This window comes from Phocoena phocoena, chromosome 2, assembly GCF_963924675.1.
Source record: "Phocoena phocoena chromosome 2, mPhoPho1.1, whole genome shotgun sequence".
Classification (NCBI taxonomy): Eukaryota; Metazoa; Chordata; class Mammalia; order Artiodactyla; family Phocoenidae; genus Phocoena; species Phocoena phocoena.
In genome coordinates this window covers 99,416,491-99,436,870 of record NC_089220.1, presented here as the reverse complement: position 1 = coordinate 99,436,870, position 20,380 = coordinate 99,416,491, and the positions used below count along the sequence as shown (strand labels likewise).

Sequence of the window (20,380 nt, the reverse complement as noted above, 5' to 3'; positions counted from 1 at the left end):
TTCCTTATATATTTTTATTTTTCTTCCTTTAGCTTCTTGAACTGTATGCACGATTTACTTCCATTCAATCTTTTCCTATTTTCTAATGCATACATCCAGGGCTATAAGTTTTCTCTGAGTATGTATAGATTTTGAATTGTATCGATCTCATTGTTCTTCTTGTTGTAGCAGTTAAATATACTGGCTCTGGACTATACTATCTAGGTTCAAATCCCAACTCTGTCATATATGGACTATATGCCCTTGGGCAGGTTATTTAACAGAGCTTTGTGTTTCAGTTCTTCATCTGTGAAATGAGATGATAATGGAATCAACTTCTCAGGATTATTGTGATAATAAAATGAGACAATCCAGGTGGATCACTTACCACAAAGCTGGTTGCATAGTAATGTTTAATAAATTTTTGGTATTGTTATGTTTAAATAATTGATAGCTTCAGTTTACATTTCTTTTCATTAAAGTTATTCTAAGTTAAAGTTATTTAAAGGTGTGGGTTTTTTATTTCCAAGTTATAAAAATTGTATTCTTTTGTACTAACTCCAAATTTTATTGCAGTGTGATCAAAGAATGTGACCTGAATGATTTCTTATCTGAGAATTTATTAACATTTTCTTTTCTCTCTTTGTTTTAGAAAGTAGTTAATGTTGCATGTGTGTTAGAAGAGATTATGCATTCACCATTTATTGTGTACAGTCCTTTACACCTATTCAGTCAAGTTTCTTTATTGTGTTATTCAAATTCTCACTACGCTTGCTTCCTTTTTTCCTACTTTATCTGTCAATATCTGAGTTGAAGTCTTCCAAAATAGCTGTGTATTTTTCATCACTACCTGTATTTCTATCAGTTTTTACTTTATACGTTATATTATAAACATGACTTTTGATGTTATATTGTTAGGTTTGTAAAGGTTCATTATTAATTGACCTTTTAGAACTTTCCTCTTATCTCTTCATCACACCTTGTCTCTGCCATCTTTATGCTGCATTCATCCAAAACAGGGGTGGCAGGCAGGCTAAATCTGTCCTGCTGCCTGTTTTGTAAATAAAGTTTTATTGGAACACAAACAGGCCCATTCAATTACATATTATCTATGGCTGCTTTCACACTATAGCAGCAGAGCTGAGTAGTTAAGACAGAGTCTGTATGGACCACAAAGCTGAAAATATTTACTCTCTGGTCTTTTACAGAAAAAGTCTGCCAGCATCTAATTAGATTTTAATTTTATGTTACTAATTTTTAAACACAGGCCATAATTAGACAAGTTAACTAGTTTCTTTCCTTTCCACTGTTTCTTGAATATCTTCACCTTTCTTGGATTCATTATTTATTTTATTAAAATTCATCCAAAAGTCAGTTATCCTTTCAAGGAATTTCTATTGATGATACACATCTGCTGAGTTTTCTTATTTTGAAAATCATGTTTTTAACCCCTAAGATCACTGTTTGCTTCCTTTCCATTAATGTAATAATGTCCTAATCTCTTTGAAGATAACTGTTAATTTGTAGCAAGTATATATTTTACTTATAGTTATATTTTTCTTAAAATAAGACGAAATTTATACTTGCTTTTCATTTATCTTTCCACAGGTATTATTTCAGTATTTACTGAGTTTGTTGCCTCTACAAACTTGGGTTATTCTTACGTTGATTAATCTTTTACTTTGTAAATGAAAATTCCTTTTAGTGCTCTACTTCTGCTTAATGTGAGTTGACTTCAGTGATTATAGGAGAAGGGAAGGACATACTGCTGGGCAGAGTGATTTCAGAGTGAGGGGTCTCCCTGTCCCTCCTGGAGTCCATTGCTATTATTCTATCTTTGGCTCCCAGGACCCACAGGCTCACTGCTTTAATCTGGGGACAATTCTAAGCAGGAAAAGGGAAGGAGATCAGCAGTCCAGCTGCTCCAACTGCTATGTCTTCATTCATTGCTCTGGTCATTACGCTAGCACCCTCTACGCACTGAATCTGCTCTTTCTGAGATGGGAGCAGCCCTGAAATTGCTTCTAATCCTTTAGCAGTCTTAAGCTTAGGAGTATTTGAGGTCCAGGTGCTCTAATTTGTTTTTCCAAGAAAATTTTCCAAATTTTCTGATAGACTGATGACACTTCTTTGTCCCCAGTCCTGTTACCAATTATTCCTCTCCCCCTTCCCCTTTCCCCCATCTCTCAACCTTTTCTGTCATTTCGTAAGATTTGGTAGAGGTAAGCTTCCTTCAGTCTGACGTCTTGATTTAATCTTCAAACACAGGATTTTAAAACTAACCCTTTCAAAACACCATTAAATATAATTTATTTGTGGGTGGTAACTTATTATCTTACCATATTTAAAATTTCAAAACATTTAAAAATATACTCAGAAAGAGCATCTACGACACAGAAAGAACATTGAAGCCCTACTCCAACAGCATCTCTGAGGGGACTCGAAATGAGAAAACGATGTTCACCAATTAGAGTGAAAAGGGGTACTTAGTCTTGAGTCACTTGCCTTTAAAAATAGATTCGGTGGTCCATTCAATTAAAAAGTGTTCCTTCATGGGGGTGGGAGACACCGGTTGCTGCAGAGCTGTAATCATTTAGCATTTTCTGCCTGATAACAAATGACACATTAGGCAGCAATCAGTGACATCTGTGACATATTCAGTCAGAAAAATCTGACTAACAAGCTCATCCTGTTTTGGAATGCTACCCCCATCCTGCCATACCTCAATCCCTGCCTGCCAAGCAGCCTGTCCAGTTAGCCTGTTTATGAGCTAACTTTTAACCGTTTTTAATCCTGATTTAAGGGAACTCTACCCAGAGCAGCTGGAAAACATAAACCCTGACGCCCCCCTCCGTCTATCACACACACACACGTTATCTGGGCTCTTAAGTCCCTGGGAAGAGTAGCTGGTCTCACTGGGCTTTCTTTCGGGACCTCAGAAGGGATACATATGGATGTGAAATTCCTATGAATACTCTGAGATTCCTCAATTGATTATGAACACCTTCCCTTCTTTCTCCATTTCCAGTGTTGGGTTTATTTGCAGAGGTTGCCTCTGTACATTCTCAGAACTCTCTGAGACAGCATTAGATGAATCTCAAAATTTTCTCTGCTTGGTGTAGGCCAAAAATTTTCCCCTTGCCATTAATGATGCCTATCTCACTATCAACTGTGCCCCAATTTCAACCTGGCAGGGTTTGAATGTCCTTCCACACTGATCAAAAAATCTCCTGTGGCAGCTGCCTCAGGTGCAGTGTGGCTTTGGATGACTAAGACCTGTGCTTTATCAGATTTTCAAGTGGTGGCACACAGTCCCTCAGCTGCTGGCCCATTTGATTTTCAGGGCCTCTGTAACTGTCAAGGTCCTTGTCTTCCACCATCATCCTATGTCTTCCCATCCCTTCTCCACCTCCTCAGGAATATACAGGAAATTCACATTTATTTGGCTCTTATGAAGTATAAGACATTGTGCTAGGTATTTTCACAAATATTTTTCATCAAACATTCAGCATAACTATGTAAGGGAGTCCTATTTCCCCACTTCTACCACTTTGAAACCAAGGCTCAGAGAGTTGTGAGGGACTTGTCTGGGACTACAAAAGTGGCAAGGGGTATGGCTGGGATTTGGGTCCTGGACTCTCAGCTCCGAAGCCCAAGGGATGTTCCTGAGAGTGAGCCTCAAGCCTGGCCTCTCCAAGAGTGTGGATCTGAATTCAGATGAGAAACTGGAGGCTGAAGGGAGAACGTAGCTGACTCTTCTACTTAAAAGGAAGAGGGGGCTTCCCTGGCGGTGCAGTGGTTGAGAGTCCGCCTGCTGATGCAGGGGACATGGGTTCGCGCCCCGGTCCAGGAAGATCCCACGTGCCATGGAGTGGCTAGGCCCGTGAGCCATGGCCACTGGGCCTGCATGTCCGGAGCCTATGCTCCGCAACGGGAGAGGCCACAACAGTGAGAGGCCCGTGTACCGCAAAAAATAAAACAAAACAAAATGAAACAAAAAAAGGAAGAGGGCTGGCCAAAGTACCTTTAAAACTGGTGAATCATAGCACCAGATATCTAGCTGAACAGACAATATTTGGCTGCTTGGGAAATTTTTGTATAGTCACAGAGACATGAATTTTAAGTATGAATTAACTAAATTCTTAGTACCTGCACTATTATTACAGACAAGCTATTGAGTTTTCTTATTAGCCCATTCTGCTTTTTCCTGCATCCTGCCTTTGTTTTTCTTGGCCTAAACAAAAGGAGTTCTCTCTAACTCAATAATTCAATTCAACAAACATTTATTATTTGGCTACTTTATGGTAGGGACTGTACTATATGTAGGAGATACAGAAAAGAATAAAAACATAGGGCTTCCTTGGTGGCGCAGTGGTTGGGAGTCCGCCTGCCGATGCAGGGGACACGGGTTCGTGCCCCGGTCCGGGAAGATCCCACATGCCGCGGAGCGGCTGGGCCCGTGAGCCATGGTTGCTGAGCCTGTGCGTCCGGAGCCTGTGCTCTGCAACGGGAGAGGCCACAGCAGTGAGAGGCCCGCGTACCGCAAAAAAAAAAAAAAAAATTATAAAAACATACATCCTAACCACATACAGTTCACAGTACTTGGAGCCAACGGTGGGGAGGGTAGGTACAAGAAATTGACAAGTAAGCCTACAATTACCATATAATGAGATAGTGTCTTTGACATAAGGCTGTGTGAGGTCCTAAAGTACCACAGAAAAGGGACAGCTAACTCAACCTGGGTGCGGGTGAGATAAGGAATGGATAAGGTAAGACTTTCAAGAGGACGCAATTCTTGACATTTAATTGAGCCCTTCAGATGGTCAGGACCATAACCGCATGTGTAAGAATCTTTTGGAAGAGAGAGATCCACCCTAAAGTAAGGTAGCAATGGAAACCTTCTCCTGAGGATCTGAGGAAATAAACCACTTGCTAGAACTGCATTGGAACCTAAATGGACTTTTAGTTCCCTAGCTCTCTTCAAGTCTGTATGAAGTCACTTAAGACTTTCTGCTCCTTGGTTTCTGGTCAGTTACTCTGGATTTCCCCAAGGCCTGGCCAATAATCTGCTCTGCCTCATTTGTGCCCTCTTACTCTGGAGCTCCATCAAAAAATCTCCCCAGTTTCTATCCACCTCTGGGCCTATTGCTCCTACCATTACTAAGCAACTATCTTATCTTCTGAAAGCCTTTTCTGCTTGTCTTCTCACAGTTGCCTCTTACTTATTCCCTCTACTGGTTGCTGCTGCCTAATGCTTTCTGAGGTCTGCCTCTCTTGTGTCTCTTAGCTACTTTATTTTTTTTTTTTACCGCCAACTGCCTAACTGTCTCTCTTTATCATATTCATATTCTCGAAGAAAGGAATCAATTTGTTAACTAATTACTAACCTCTTCCTTGAGCAAAGACCTTATATTTAGCCAGCTCACAGGTCACTGTCCAGCCAGGGGATTGGTTGCCCTTATGTTGGATGCTGAGCCCTGTTCCAACCACAGACCCAGGGTTACAAGTGACAAGGATGGAGGCTTACATCAGCTGAGCCTTTTAGAAGGTAGCTACAGAAGGCAGAAATCTGAGAGCTTGGCCAACTCAGGAGAATGATGGTAATAGGTACATTAGAGGCACTATAAATAGGAAAAACAAAAGATTTCTTAAAAACCCATACTAACATCAAACCACAATTCTTACTTGGTACAACTTCAGGTAATGGGAGCGGGAGGGAAGGATGAAGAAAAACAGGAAGTTCCTGGGAGTATGTATATTTATATACAAAAAAGAGCAAAGAAAATAAATATACCCAAGGAAAGGACACAAGTTGGCCTACTTCATAGGAAAGGATCTTTCCTGAGGTTCCTAAGAAGAAAGTCCAAAGACTTCCTCCTCTTCTCAAATACATGAGGGATGACATAAAGAGTGTAGTGAATGTGACTGTTAGTTTTATGTGTCAACTTGACTTGACTAGGCTAATGTACCAGTTATTCAATTAAATGCTAACCTAGGTGTTGCTGTGAAGGAATTCTGTTAGATGTGGTTAACATCTACAATCATTGGACTTTAAGTAAAGGAGATTATCCTTGATATTCTGGGTGGACTCCATCTAATCAAGTGAAAGGCCTTAAGAGCAAAAACTAAGGTTTTTCCTAAGGAAGAAGAAATTCCACCTGTAAACTGCAGCGCCTGTTCCTGCCCAAGAGTTTCTGGCCTGTCAGCCTGCTGGCCTGCCTTACAGAGTTTGGACCTATTAACCCGCACAATCAGGCAAGCCAGTTCCTTTAAATTATATATTATAATAGAATAATTACAATAAATATTGTGATAAATATGTGATCATAATGAATATTACAAGAAATTTATCATATATTCTACTGGTTGTTCTCTGATCCAACCCTGCCTTGTACAGCAAGGACAGAAGCAGAGATTTGGAATTTGGTACCCAGCACAATCTTTATCATCAGCTATTCACTCCGGTTAGGCCAGTCTCCTGTTTGTCTCTTTAGTCATGCTGATTTTCCTGCTTCTGTTCACACTGCTTTTCCCTTCTGGCTTGCTGACATTCTCTCTCCCACTTTCACAAACTTCTTCCCTTTCCTTACACTCCAACTCTGTCCGAAGCCCTCCGTGAAGCCACCTCTGTTTTACTTTTTTTTGGCCCTCCGTGAAGCCACCTCCATTTGCTCTTTGCTTTCTCTTAACTCCCTCAGCAGTTATTAGCTGTGCCATTCACTGTGATGCTTAATCTTACACATCTCGCTTAACACTGCTTTGTATATAGTATCCACCACTAGTTAGGTTTAAAGCTGTAAGTACAAGTTTGGGCGCGCAAGAAATGTCACGTTTCTTTATTGTGTTTAAATCAAATTAAATTCACGTCAGACTTAAATGATCCCAGCCTTAATTCCACTGAAGTAGAAGGAACTCCAATCCCAGTTATTACTGGGCTTCCCTCCGTTCTTCCCTAGAAATGCACTAGAGTCTGGAAGATTTATGTTGAGCCCAGAAAATGGGGGAAGATGGACTTTGACAACTTCTTTGTTCAGGGATACATGGTCCCTAGAAGCCAAGCAACAGCTCTGCTCATAGACAAAGAGTGGTAGGGCGATCCAGCCTCCATAGGGTCACCATGCATCTGTCTGAGGTCTGGCTATCACTTGGGGTGATCGAGGAAACAGGGCTGGTGTCCCCACTACTGCAACCCTGAACTTTGACTCTTTTCCAGTTTGGGAAATTTTTTCATTTGCAACAGTTCCAACTACGCACAACCCCTCCTTCCTTCTCTCTCTTTCCTCCTTTCCCTCACTAGATGCCCCTACCTCTTGAACCCCCTAGCAAAATCCCTCTAGGAGCAAGGAACCTGGAAGGCAAATTGCTGGGCACAACTCCAGGGGTAACAGCATCCTAAGGAGTTGTGATCCAGGAGGCTTCAATTACAATGTGAGTGGTGCCCCCTGGAATGGTCTAATATGGAGCTCCTGTAAACTTCTTTCTGCCTAGAAACACAAAACTCCCTTGAAGCATGTTTGGAATGGAGAGGAGGGAAAATATAAGGGGAACATAAACCAAATTAATAGCTCAATAAATTATCCTGGCACACACTTATTTTTTTGTTTGTTCCCTGCATTTTCACTTCATGTTTAAAAATATGTGTGGGCTGATATGTCTATGTTCCAATTAGATTATGAACTTCTTGAAGATTAGAACAATACTGTATTTACCACTTATTTTTTTTCATTTTTTTTTGATTTATTGATTTATTTTGGCTGTGCTGGGTCTTAGCTGTGGCACGCAGGATCTTTGTTGAGGCATGTGGGCTCTTTAGTTGCGGCATGTGAACTTCTTAGTTGTGCCATGCGGATTCTTAGTTGCGGCACGCATGTGGGATCTAGTTCCCCGACCAGAGATCGAATCCAGGACCCTGCATTGGGAGCACAGAGTCTGACACACTGGTCCACCAGGGAAGTCCCTTACCACTTATTTTTAAATCTTTCTGTAGTTTCAGCATAATAATTAGTATATAAGAGGGACTTAAATGTGTCTTGAACTGAGGAGTGATGAGTTTGTGGATTACTGACTAGGCTCTACCAGTTCAGACTGCACCAGTGCTGACCTCCTCATTGTAGGACTGGCTCTAGTGTCTTTTTACTGTCACTTTTAAGGTTAAGTAAATATGCTTTTCCTTTACCGGCTTCTGTTCATAGCTGCTGCTGGCCTGAATTTCCAAGATATCAAATTTCTACTTGGGACCTTTCTGGCCCCAAGTAAAAGTAAACATTTCTTTTAAAATTCAGACGGATGATATTAACTTGAACCTTCTTTCATAAAAAGAGAATGCAGGTCACAACATAAACGTGTATTGTAACAACAGTGGAAAATTTCTAAATGAAATCAAAGCAGTACCTGGCATTCATTTTCATAATACCTTTCACTTGAAGAGCCAAGTACATTACGAGAACTTTATCCCAATAATCCTTAGGAGTAAGTAAAGGGACCTGACAGAATGACTGGTATAGATAGGGTCACATAGCCAGGTAGTGACAGGGTTGTTAACACCTTGTTGCCTTACCCAGTATTTGAATAGTTAGGCTACTTCCCCTTAACAAACCATTGTTTTGATGACATAATAGAATATTAGCACTCTAACAGGAGAAATCATATTTTCATATCATGCTAACATTAGTAAGTATGGAGTGGAGAAAATTTAACCAAATTTGCCAATATGCACTTGATTTTGAGCCTTCCAACCTCCCTCTTCTGTAATCTTGCTTCCTCTTTGTTGTCTTCCCCCTGACTGCCCTCACCTCCCTCCCTCTAATGCTAGTAAAAGACTGAAAACTCAATTACATTACAGCACTGGAACTTGATACATCAGCTCCCCTTGTACTACATGCATTTTGAAAGACAAGAGCTTAGTCCAAAGAAATTAATCATCACTTTCTGATACACAGAAAGTTTTTTTGGAGATGGAAAGCCTTCCTTCCCTGTTCCCTTAAATAATAACATGTAGATAATTACATATTCCACTTTCAGCTGCTAGAGGGAAAAGTTTGCAATGGAAGAAGGCAGAGAAAGTAATGATAAAGGAAAAAAGGATGAGGGAATCCTTTGTTTTTAAGAGGGAAAGGAAAAGAGGGTAGAACCTGATCTTTTCCACATCTGTAAACCACCATACTTGGTGGAAATTAAATGTACACTTTAAGCACTTAACCAGTATTAACAAATGATGAGCCTATTTGAGGCCTCATTTTGTCAGAACAATCGTAACTAACGGAGTAACACTTAGTAAAATGGGCTGTGTCTCCCTCCCCTCCTTCTCCTCCCCTATACACTCCATTAAGGATCTGAGCACAGAGCTAACACTGGGTTCTGCATTATGCACTCATCTCATGTGCCCTTTCATGGCTTCACACCAGTGTTCATGCTGCTCCTTGACCTGAAAACATCTTCCCTCAGTGTACTGCCTGTTGAACTTCTATTCACCCGATGAGACCCCATTCAAATGATAGCCAAGAGGCCTTCTCCAAAAGCTCTTTTACCTTGAGCAGGACCAATCCCTCCCTCCACTATACTCATCACCTTGTGTAACTAATATATATTAATAGGTCTCTCTTCTCCCCAGAATGTAAACTACTTCAAGTTAGGACCAGGTCTTACCTATCTATCTATTTATTTATATTTTCAATGCCTGACACTCTTATGTATGGGGTATAATAAATGTATGATAAACATATGTACATAAACATATGTACTCCTGTAGTTTCATAAAGAAGACAAAGTTTAGACATAAGAGAGCAAGATGGTATAATGTACTGGGCTAAGAAAATTCAGGTTAGGTAACTACTCAGTTCAACAAATATGAACACCCGGGAGTAAGGAATTGTGTCCCGGGATTACTAAGATAAAATAAGGCTTCGAGGTACTCACGATCCACCTTATAGACTGTGTTTCTCTGTGTACAGCATTTCCCTGGTTTAGGTATCACCTTATGTGTTTCTCACAATAACCCTGTGAGATAGGTCATGATTTTCATTTTTATAGAGATGAGAACAGAGGGTTTGAATTCCTAGGTTTTCTGACTCTCAGACTGGAGTCTTTCTTCCCCACTACATCAGTGTTTCTCAAAATTTTCCACAGGAGTACACTTTCCCAGGGAGAACAGACTTATACTCCTCAGGGTTGAGAAACAAAAGCTCAAAATTTAGTGTATTCTCTTGAAAATTCATGTTCACTATAATGTTTTCCGCTACTTCTCACTGAGTCAAACCGAAGGTCTGAGGAAATCAGCCACATTGATTCTGGGTCCCTGAGGGACCTTAGTACAGAGTTTCATAACCAGAGGGGGGCAAACACAATTTCAGAAGCACCATGGCTACACTGCCACCTTTACTCAAGGTATCTGGGTTTGGCTTGAGTCCCCACCCACGATTTTGAATAACTTCATCAGATTTCTTTTAGGTTTCTACTGGTATAACCGTATTCACCGCCCTCTCGGAAGACGGTAACAAAACACACACTCCACTCCCAGATTTTAAGTGAGCAGTGGGGGCTGACTCTTTTAAAGCCTCCCTGCAAGGATGTCCATTCTGGCAATAAGATCTCTTAAGTCTGACATTATCTGCGACCCCTCTCATTGCTGGTTGAACCTAAGAGTCCCAGATGTCAACCCCCCGTGGGCCCTTGAGGGCCCACAGGCTCAACACTGCCCTCTCGTCAGCACCGCCGCTAGAGGGCAGTTCAGGGTTGCGGCTCTGCTGTGCCCTCTAGTGGCTGCTGGGATGACATGCTCTTTTATGGAACCTATAAAACCCTGAAAAATTGCAGTCGGGAAGTCAGCCTGTGTGACACCCGGTAGTAAATTTTAAAAGAAACGTCTTGGTTCTCAGCTTCCTTTTCTTAAGGCGTTTGGCAGTCTCAGATACATTACCCTTCTTGGATGAACCTCCTCCCTAGGGTCTCCCCCTCCCAGGGTGTGGCAACGTGGAGCCATCATTCTCTCTTGGCAAGGTAAAAAAATTAGAACCTGGGAGACTTTGCAACTTTCCCCAATGCCTTTTTACTCCCTCCATCTTCCCCATGGATATACAGCTTAGATATGCATTCAAGATTTTTCAGTATAACTTCATTTTCACCAAGGCTTGTAAGCTCTGGCATTAGACTTCAGGATTCAAATCCTGGCTCCCTCATTTACTATTTGGGTCACTTTAAGAATGTTAACCTCGCTAAGCTTCTGGTTCATCTGTAAAATAGGGAGACTAGTACTACACTATACAATTTGGGGATGACAATATATGGAAAGTGCTAGGTCTGTCTTGCACAGTAAAAAGTGCTCAGCAAACATCAGCCATTTTCATTCTTCAAAGCTTCTGTCTAGTGCACAGCACGTCTATCAATTTGGTACTGAAAAAAAGCCTGTTTTTACATAGAACATAAGGGTCCATAAGCAAAATGAATTCATAAACAACTAATATTTTCTAGAAATGGCTAAGCTAATAGTGACCCTAGGTTATGGAAACGGGGGCTTGTTTGTGTGGCAGTCAGTGCGGTGGGTTTCAGGGTGCAAAGGAATCCAAGGGGCTTCGAATCCTCATGGAGGAGCTGTCTTGCACGCAGGTGTCCTTCCTCCCTCCTACTCCTCCTGCTCCCGCCATGTGCAAGAACTCAGGGTGAAGCTGGGAGTGGATTCTGTGAGTCAGGCCTGAGGGCACAGTGGTGCAAAAGCAAAAAGGTTCCAGGCCAAGGCAGGGAACCTAGAACTCCAAAGGCCAAGAAACCCAAGCCAATCAGATTCCCCACCCAGGAGGAGTCTAAAAGGTGGCAGGGACTCACTGCCCAAAGTCCAAGCACTGCAGGAAAGTGGCCAGAGAATCTGACAGGTAGAAACCTGATAGAAACTGTCAGAAAAGTTAAAGCAGAATAGCTCATAACACCCACAGCCCCATAGAAAGGTCAGTGTGAGCTGAGCAGCTGTTCCGTCTGGTGCCAGAGGCCTTGGCTGTAGCCTTCTACACCCAGGCAGTTTAGGCCTCCCTGATCAGCCCCACCTAGAAAAGCCAATTCTTCTGCTCTTAAAGGGGACTTGCATGTTTCTGGCAGGGAGTCTTACTCTTCGTGGGCAAAGCTAGCTCTTAAGGATGAGTAGCGTGGTAGGGGGCAGAGAGTACGTCCAGGGGTTCAACTGGCTCCGAAGGAAGGAGCTTGTGGCTGGAGTCTGAGCCTCCATGTTGTGAGAACTACACGCGTTTCTTTCCGAGGCAGGCAGGGGCCTTGGCTGCCAGGGACCCTGACAAGCCGCGACTTGAGCTGTGCCCGAGAGCCTGGGTTGGCTGGAGAGCGGTATAGAGGAGGAGGGAGGGCAATCCAGGAAAGGGGGTGGGGTGGGGAGGGAGGTGAGAGGAAGAGCACGAGCAAAGGCACGAAGGAAGAATGAGTCTGCGGCGCATTGAGAATGGCATGGAGACTTCACTGATTGGAGCCGGGAGTTCTTGCACGGGGATGGAGGCAGCTATGATTGGATAGCTAAAGTGGGGCCAGATTTGGAGGGCTTTGAATGCCCGACCGAGGAGCACTCAACCCAGCTCCTGCCTTGCGACTTCCGTTCAAGACTAAATGACCTAAAGGGTGGTTAATTCCAACGGGTGTTCTTCTTTGGGGGCTTCTGAAAAGTCAGCTTATGCTCTTACCTGCTTCAGTTCTCTTCCTTTACCCAAGGAGAAAGTAATCCTCGCTTGCCGAGGGGAGGGAGGATAATGTTGATTGATTTCACTTTACTTGCTTGGAGGATGCAAAAAAAAAAAAAAAAATCCCATTTCCACGCCAAATGTTAAATTTGGTTTCTCCTCCTCCTCCTCACGCAAGTTCTCCTTCTCTCGCCAGCACCTCCCCCCACGTTTTCCTGCTCTCCTCCACCAGCTCGGCCAGTCCCCTCCTCGGCCCCGGCGGCTCACGTTCCGGGCCTAGCTGGCCCGCGCCCGCCCTCCGCGCCCGTGCGGCCCCCCGCGCCCGCGCGCGGATCCCGCACACACTGGTCCACGCCCCCCCCCCCCCCCCCCCCCGTCGCGGCCGAGCGGTAGGTGTTTTGCCGTCTGCGCCGGGCCGCAGTGCGGCTGCGCGCACTGGGCTGCCTCCGGGGCTGGCAGGGCAGCGGTGGCCGCGGCGGCGGCGGCGGCGGCGGCGTGGGGAGTGGCGTGGAGCCGAGCCTGGGGCTGCAGCAGCGCGAGGCTGCCGGAGTAGAAAGCCCCGGGGGCAAGAAAGGAAGGCCAGGCCGTCAGGTCCCTGAGCAACCGTTCTCCTTGGATTTGGGGGAGCCCTGCCCCCCCACCTCGTGTTCAGACGCCCCCTCCTCACCCCCCCCAAGCCCCGGCCGCTGACGGGAGGAGGCGGCGGCGGCGGCGGCGGGGGGCTGAGGGGCGCCGCCATGCCTCTCCCGCGGTGAAGCGCCCCGGCCGTAAGGAGCCGCTCGGTCTCCCCGGTGATGTCCCCCAGGCGGCAGGCGAAAGCGACTCACTCGAGCCCTGGGGTAAAGGCCTAGCTTATCCAGCTTCCTTCCTCCTCCTCCTCGTCCTCCTCCTCCTCTTCCCCTCCCCCCTCCTCCTCTCCCCCGACGTCCTCCCCTCCCCGTCTCTTCCCTCACCCTTCCCCGCGCCCCCATCTTCCCTCCCTCCCTCCCCCCCCCTCCAGCAGCGATGGCAGAGGAACAACAACAGCCGCCACCACAGCAGCCTGATGCCCATCAGCAGCCTCCCCCCAGCGCCCCCAACTCGGGGGTGGCTCTGCCAGCCCTTGTGCCCGGGCTGCCAGGGACAGAGGCCAGCGCGCTGCAACACAGGATCAAGAACTCCATCTGGTAAGAGGATCCTCCATCGCTGGGGTAAAAAAGCCCAGGCACATTTCTGCTGCAAAGCGGGTGGGGGGCGGCGGGCAAGGGAGCCGAGGAGGAGGCTGATGCATTCATTGAATGGGGGTCTCCACAAAGTCGGGTGCATATTCATAGGACCTCTGGAGGTGTGGGGACTTTGCATCAGCTCCTGGGCTCCGGAGCCAAAAAATGCTTTTGCCCCCTCCTTAATTTCGAGTGCAGATAAACAAGTCATTTATGTTTTTCACTTATGTGTAAGAGGAATACGGGTCGAAATTAAGTCATGGTGCATGATGGTAGCATGAATTTGGGACTGAGGAATGTAAAATGTGTTTACTCCTTTTTGCAGTCATACTGGGAGGAAGAAGTGTATTGTGAATTTTCACCAAACAGACACTGTGCGTAAGAATATTAATATGCAGCACAAAACCTAATGTGTCTCTTCCTTTCAGTTGGTTTAGCTGCTGTTTCTGGATGTTTTTGCCTTCTTTATTCTGAGATTAAAATTCTCTTCCAGGGATCTTAATCTTTGCATTGATTGTGAAGAAAGAGTTTCTTTAGTATGAGATATTTTAAGGTGGTAGTTTACACAGCAAAGTGATTTTCTAATTTAAAAGGATGTGTTTAATTTAAAATAAATGTGTTGCCATTCCGTGTGTATTTTTTTAAAAACCATGGATGAAATATCCTTTGCTATTCCTATACTTTCTTGTATGAGAATTTCCAATATTTCAACATTAGATTAAACTCTGAAAGACTGGTAGCAGTCTTTTAGTAATTAAATACACTGACTTAAGTCTGTACTCTGTTAGAGCCATTGCAAATATTCTTTGAACATGAACTTGCATTATTTTTGTAGGGTTCTTCATTAACTGACATGTTTTAAAAAGTGTAGTGCTATTTTAAAAATGGAAAGCATTATTTGGAGTTTAGTCTAAGAGACTGCTTTTAATAGAAGTTTAAAAATAGAATTAAATGTGGTGTTTAAAAAAGCTCTGATTTTAAAAATGAGATCTTGCATGTTCATCATTGAATATGATTACTGAAATATCAAAACTCCTTTTTTATATTGCAACTTAAAAAGTATAAAACAACTGGCCTTGCAGTACAATATTTACACATTTAAAAACAGTGACAATTTTTGAATAGAAAATTAAAGTTTGTTATATAGTAATTTCATTATTTTCTTGGCATACATCCATATTGTCATGATGATAATATGAAGTAGGTCAGTGCAGGCTTTAATAGTTTCATACTACACAGTAGTTGGCAGCTGAGTATCTTGCTTTCAGTTTTAATTTTAAAATGAAGTTTAAATACTTTAAAGGAGAATTTTTTAGGGTTAACAATAGTCCTGCTGTGACAGTTTGAATAGGTCAGATAAATAGGATTGCCTTGTGTGTGTGCGTGTGAGAGAGAGAAGGCTTTATTCTTCGATGGATGCCCTACCCCCTTTTAAAGCTGTAATTTAAAGGAAGAGATGCTTAATCTCCTTACCACCAAGGTTTCCAGAAACCAGGTTTTTTTTCCCCCCTATTAACTTGATGTAACTAGTGTCTCTGAAATCTGAATTGAGCACTTTGGTTTTTACATTCAGGTAAGGGACATCCAAGTTAAAGGACTAAAATCTTTTAAGAAAGGCAAATTTTGAAAGTTGAATTAGTAAGTATATGTTTTAATTTATTATGAGAACAGTAGGGGAAAGGAACCTTCACCTTATATTTTTAAAATATGAATAAGTTGTATAGGCAGTGGACTGAAGTGTTTGAATGATAATGATAGTGGAGTGGTGCTCTTTTTGGTAAATCATGTGATTTAATTATTCTTTAATTGATAATTTATATTTACACATCCATTACAACTTAACCACGCTGATTTTAATGTAAGAAAAACTTCTGAAGTACAGTGTGCTTCAGTTTTTGGTACTTGCTCTGAAAAGCAAAACTGACAACAAACACCTTAATCCCCAAATGTACAATTTTATAGCTTCATTTTAAAATTGTACTGGCACACTTAGTAGCATTTAATTTTAAGCTTTAGAAATCCTATTTGCAAAAATTATTTCTTTATATTTAAAACTTTAGAATAAACAACGTTTGTGGATCATAAACAACGTTAGTGGCTCTATGTAATATATAGACTCATAGCCGCTGCTTCGCAAGACTGGATTTATGTTATTCATCAAGTGACTATATAAAATAAAGACATTAGAAAGTGAAATCTCCTTCACCACAGTCTCTTCCTAAGAAATAGTGTGTGTATGTGTATAAAATTAAAATGACTTTTAATAGGTAAGAGTGCAGTTCTTTAGGTATCTCTTTTCACATTTTTTTGAAGCAACAATATCTTTTTACCAATTATTTTATCACTTGATAATGTTCTGAAAGATTATCAGTTTTGTAGTACATCCTATATCAACCTTTGGTATCATTACTAATGAGAATTTAAAATTGCATTAAACAAATGTGGCATTTAATAATTATCAAAAGGGTTTTGCATTTAGGTTGATCATAGTTTCTAAATTATTGGACTTGCAGGTCACAAACAAGTCTGAACTTGTCCTCCTATTTTACACATATATAGTATGTGATGTAGGCCTTTAGCTGGATAATGAATTATTTATTATCTCAGTTCATAATTAATCTATTCTGTTTAGTAAACTAAAATACTGTTAGATAAAAGTATGACCATGGTTATTTCAAGCATTAAAAATGAGTCTTTGGAAAAAATATTAAGTATTCAGAGTTGAAATCATGGTACTTAATGATTAACATCAGAAACCAGATTTCTTAAGAATTGGAAATATAATGTATTTTTAAGATAGTTCTACAAAATAAAGTTACTAACTTGATAACTTGATAGTCTTGTAGTATTTGTGTAATATATTTACGGGTATCTTCAGCTTAAGTCCAGTGTAACGAGCCTGTACCTTTCTTGGTCTTCCTTATTCCCACTCCATAGACAGAGGTCCAGATCACTTACACAACTCACTTGAAAGGAGATTTATTTGCAGAGGTGTGTTTTAATACTGAATATGCTATAACATAGTATTTATATTTTGTAAGTAATAGAAAATAATAGAATTCTGATATAAACTTTTCATTAAAAAAGGAAAGCTGGTAACTCATGCATTGTTTCTAAATAAAAACTCATACTGACAACCTAAAACAAAGCCACAATCTAACCTCACTGCAGACTTCTTTAACTTACATTGCACCCCTCTTTGGTTACCTAAAAAAAGAATACTGAAGCAAGTTTTTCCTTCCTCTTATCTCCCAGTGTCTTCACAGTTTTAAAAAAAAAGAATGTTTGTATTTAATTTAGACCAAAAGAATGTAAGTGCTTTTCTTTTCCTTTTTAAAGCAGTTTTTCCTGAAACTCTGATAGAATAAAATTACTGTGGAAAAATTGTGTTTGAAATCGCTCTGCCTGTTTGTGATTAGTTATGTTTAAGAATAATCATACCTGCATGTTTGGGGGTGATTAGCATATTTGGAATTACACTGTCACATAGACGACAAACATTTACCTATAAATTCAAAAGAAATCATGATGTTTCATTGTAGAAAATGTTCTAATACTGTATTTACTCAACAAACAAATTCAGGGATTCTTAAAAGAATTCATTATCATCAGTTATTATTTTTATTTATGTAACTATTTGCAAGTAAGACCTTAAAAACCATTTTTTTAAAACAGTTCTATATGATGTGTCATTATTCTACACACTTTACGGAAAGAGATAAATTGAGTGACAGGGAAGCTATAGGATTCCTCTGATTCATTGTCAGATCCTGGGAGCAGTGCTGTGGCTATAGTTCCTTGTCTTTATTTAATCCTGTAAGTCATACAGAGGTCTGAATCTGGTACATTTTAGATTTAGAATTTAAACCCAAATTGAGCAATTTTGTTTTACTCTCTTATTTCTTAGTTGCAGTGAGCAAAGTACGGCGATCCATACGTTTTTCTTATTAGCGCCATATTTGTTCTGATTTCTGTCCCCTGTCATAGAACTCAGTAGTTCAGTTTTGTTCTTGGCTCTGGGACAGGCAATTTTTAGCTCTAAGGAATAGTTATTGTTTGTTCAACTTCAGGGGGAAACATTTGCTATAAAGCTCATGACTTTAGAGTTTACTTTAACCATAAGCCCAAGATTTTCATTTTGCTTTAAAATTAGAGACTGACTAGTACATCAGCTGGCTTTTAAACATTTTGATTAGTTGTTTGACATGTCACCTACCGAGTTCAACCTATCCTCCATACCAAGCACACTAAAGACTTACGGTCCTTTTAGCTTGTCTGTATTGAGGCCAGCTGTGATGGTGCCTCCTAGCACTAAGTGTTTCTGATTCCAGAAAGAAGGCAATTCCTTGTTCTCCTCTGTTATCAGAAGCTGATGAAATTGTCTTCCCTATTGCTTAGATAGGCAAGTTAGGCAGTTTCAAACCCCTCAACTTTATGGCCTCGTTTAACTTAGGTACTGATTATGTGTGTGTATAAATTATTGACCAGTTTGCTCTCCCCATTGGGAGGTGTCTTGAATGATGTAATGTGCAGAACTGATTTGGTTTCTGTGTCACTATTAGTTTTTGGTATTATTGGGGGGAATGAACTTCACAGTGGTAGGAAAGGCAGAAGTGTCTTATTTGTTATGAAAGACGCTTTAAATAAAAGCTTAAGTCAAATCACTTTTTATATTAGAAAAATGTTACACACTAAAACTGTACAAATGAAAATGAGCATTGTCGTTCACTCAGATTTCAACACTTTAAGCAAGAACAGTGTTTAAGTACTCACCTGAGTACCTGCTGTATACAAAGTACTATTCTAGAGACTGGCATTTGAGGAATGCCCATTCACATGTAATATTAACCTAAGCAAAAATGTGCAATAAAACGTCTCTTTCATTCAGTTAGAGGACCAGGGAATGCGGTGACAAGTGCCAAAGCATGGGAAAAGTAGACCCCTTCGTTTCCTTGTCTACAAAATGAAAGATTTATACTAGATGACCCTGCAAGTTCCTTTAGCTTAAATTTCTATGGCTCTTTTACTAAATTAATATTGACAGCAATAATAAAGCAGACCATAAGTACAGTGAAAGACTAACATTTAATTAATCAGCAATCAGCAGAACATTTTCAATGGACGGATTGTTAGGTTTTGTCAGTGTTTCCTTGGGTGCTAGCCCAGGAGAACTACCTGAAGGTGTAATTCACTTATTGTGCAAGAGTTCTGTTACGTGAGATTCAGTCTGCAAATATTTATTGAGCATGTATTACATTTGATGTATTCTAAGAGCTGTTGTTGATTATGCAAAAATATGTGAGACTATGTAGTGCTCCCTGGTGTTGGGGAGTTTACTAGTTGCTAGTTGAGAGATTGCACTAGGGGGGTTATTTGTGTGATTGTTTTGTTTATGAAGAGGTGCTCAATACTTAAGAGCATGTCACATAGGAACTTTTCTCCTGTAGTAATAATATAATATTTTAAGGCAGTAGAGAGTGTTATATTGTAAATTTGGTTATGTAAATAAGAAAGGTGTGTATTCTTTTCAGAAAATTGAGTGTTGAGTTGAGCTTCACCACTTTATTCATCAAGGGTAGACATTTTTTTTTTTTTTTGTGGTACGCGGGTCTTTCACTGTTGTGGCCTCTCCCGTTGTGGAGCACAGGCTCCGGATGCGCAGGCTCAGCGGCCATGGCTCACGGGCCTAGTCGCTCCGCGGCATGTGGGATCTTCCCGGACCAGGGCACGAACTCGTGTCCCCTGCATCAGCAGGTGGACTCTCAACCACTGCGCCACCAGGGAAGCCCCCTGCATTTGGTCTTTTTAGTTGCTTTCTTTTCTGCTTCCTTGAGGTTCTAAAAGTTCAGGTTAAAGAAGAGTAACATGGGCCAATAAGAGGAAGACTCTTTCTGCCCTGGGCAGGATAATAAACAAGGAACAATAAGCTCTGAAACCTTAATGCACTTGATTGCTGACTATGAGATTAAGGTAGTTAACGCTTAACCTTAACCCACATGAATAAAAACTTTAAAACATGATTTAATTTTTCTTTCTTGAGACGTTTACTTTTTTCTGTGTCATGGACTGTGTACTTCCTATTCATAAGAGGAAATAGAAAACAATGAGGTTTGGTTAATTATGCACAATACCTCTATCAGGCATCTATTACAGGAGCTCCTATATATATTACAAGAATGTGTGGGAGGTGAGGTTTTGTATCGCAGAACAAACTGAAAACATACAAGTGTATTCCTTGCTATTTGTACCCTATTTGGTTTCTTAATTTGAAGAGTGAGAGGTCGGAGTGACAGGTTCCGAATCTGTTATGCTTTGGAATTTGGGGAAGCAAGAGTACATATGGTGGGAAATACCATCTCCTCCAAATAGCTTTATCTTAAAAAAAAAAAAAAAAAAATTCCTGAACCTGTTTGTGGTGGTCTGGGTTTGGATAGGAAGCGTTCAGATAGCAAAGGATACCTTTACACTCATTTCAACACAGGATTCAAATGGACTTGAACTTGCATGCCACAAGTCTGATTAATGAGTGAT

General features: G+C 41.3%; 1 protein-coding gene across 1 annotated transcript in view; it reads left to right on the top strand.

Annotated features, from left to right (window-relative positions):
• Positions 1-13,652: 13,652 nt before the first annotated feature.
• Positions 13,653-20,380, top strand: part of RFX7 (regulatory factor X7) — a 147,675-nt gene continuing 140,947 nt past the window's right edge. Inside the window, exon 1 of the mRNA XM_065872360.1 lies at positions 13,653-13,813. Coding sequence (XP_065728432.1) covers positions 13,653-13,813 — 161 coding nt within the window. The remainder of the gene's footprint in view (positions 13,814-20,380) is intronic.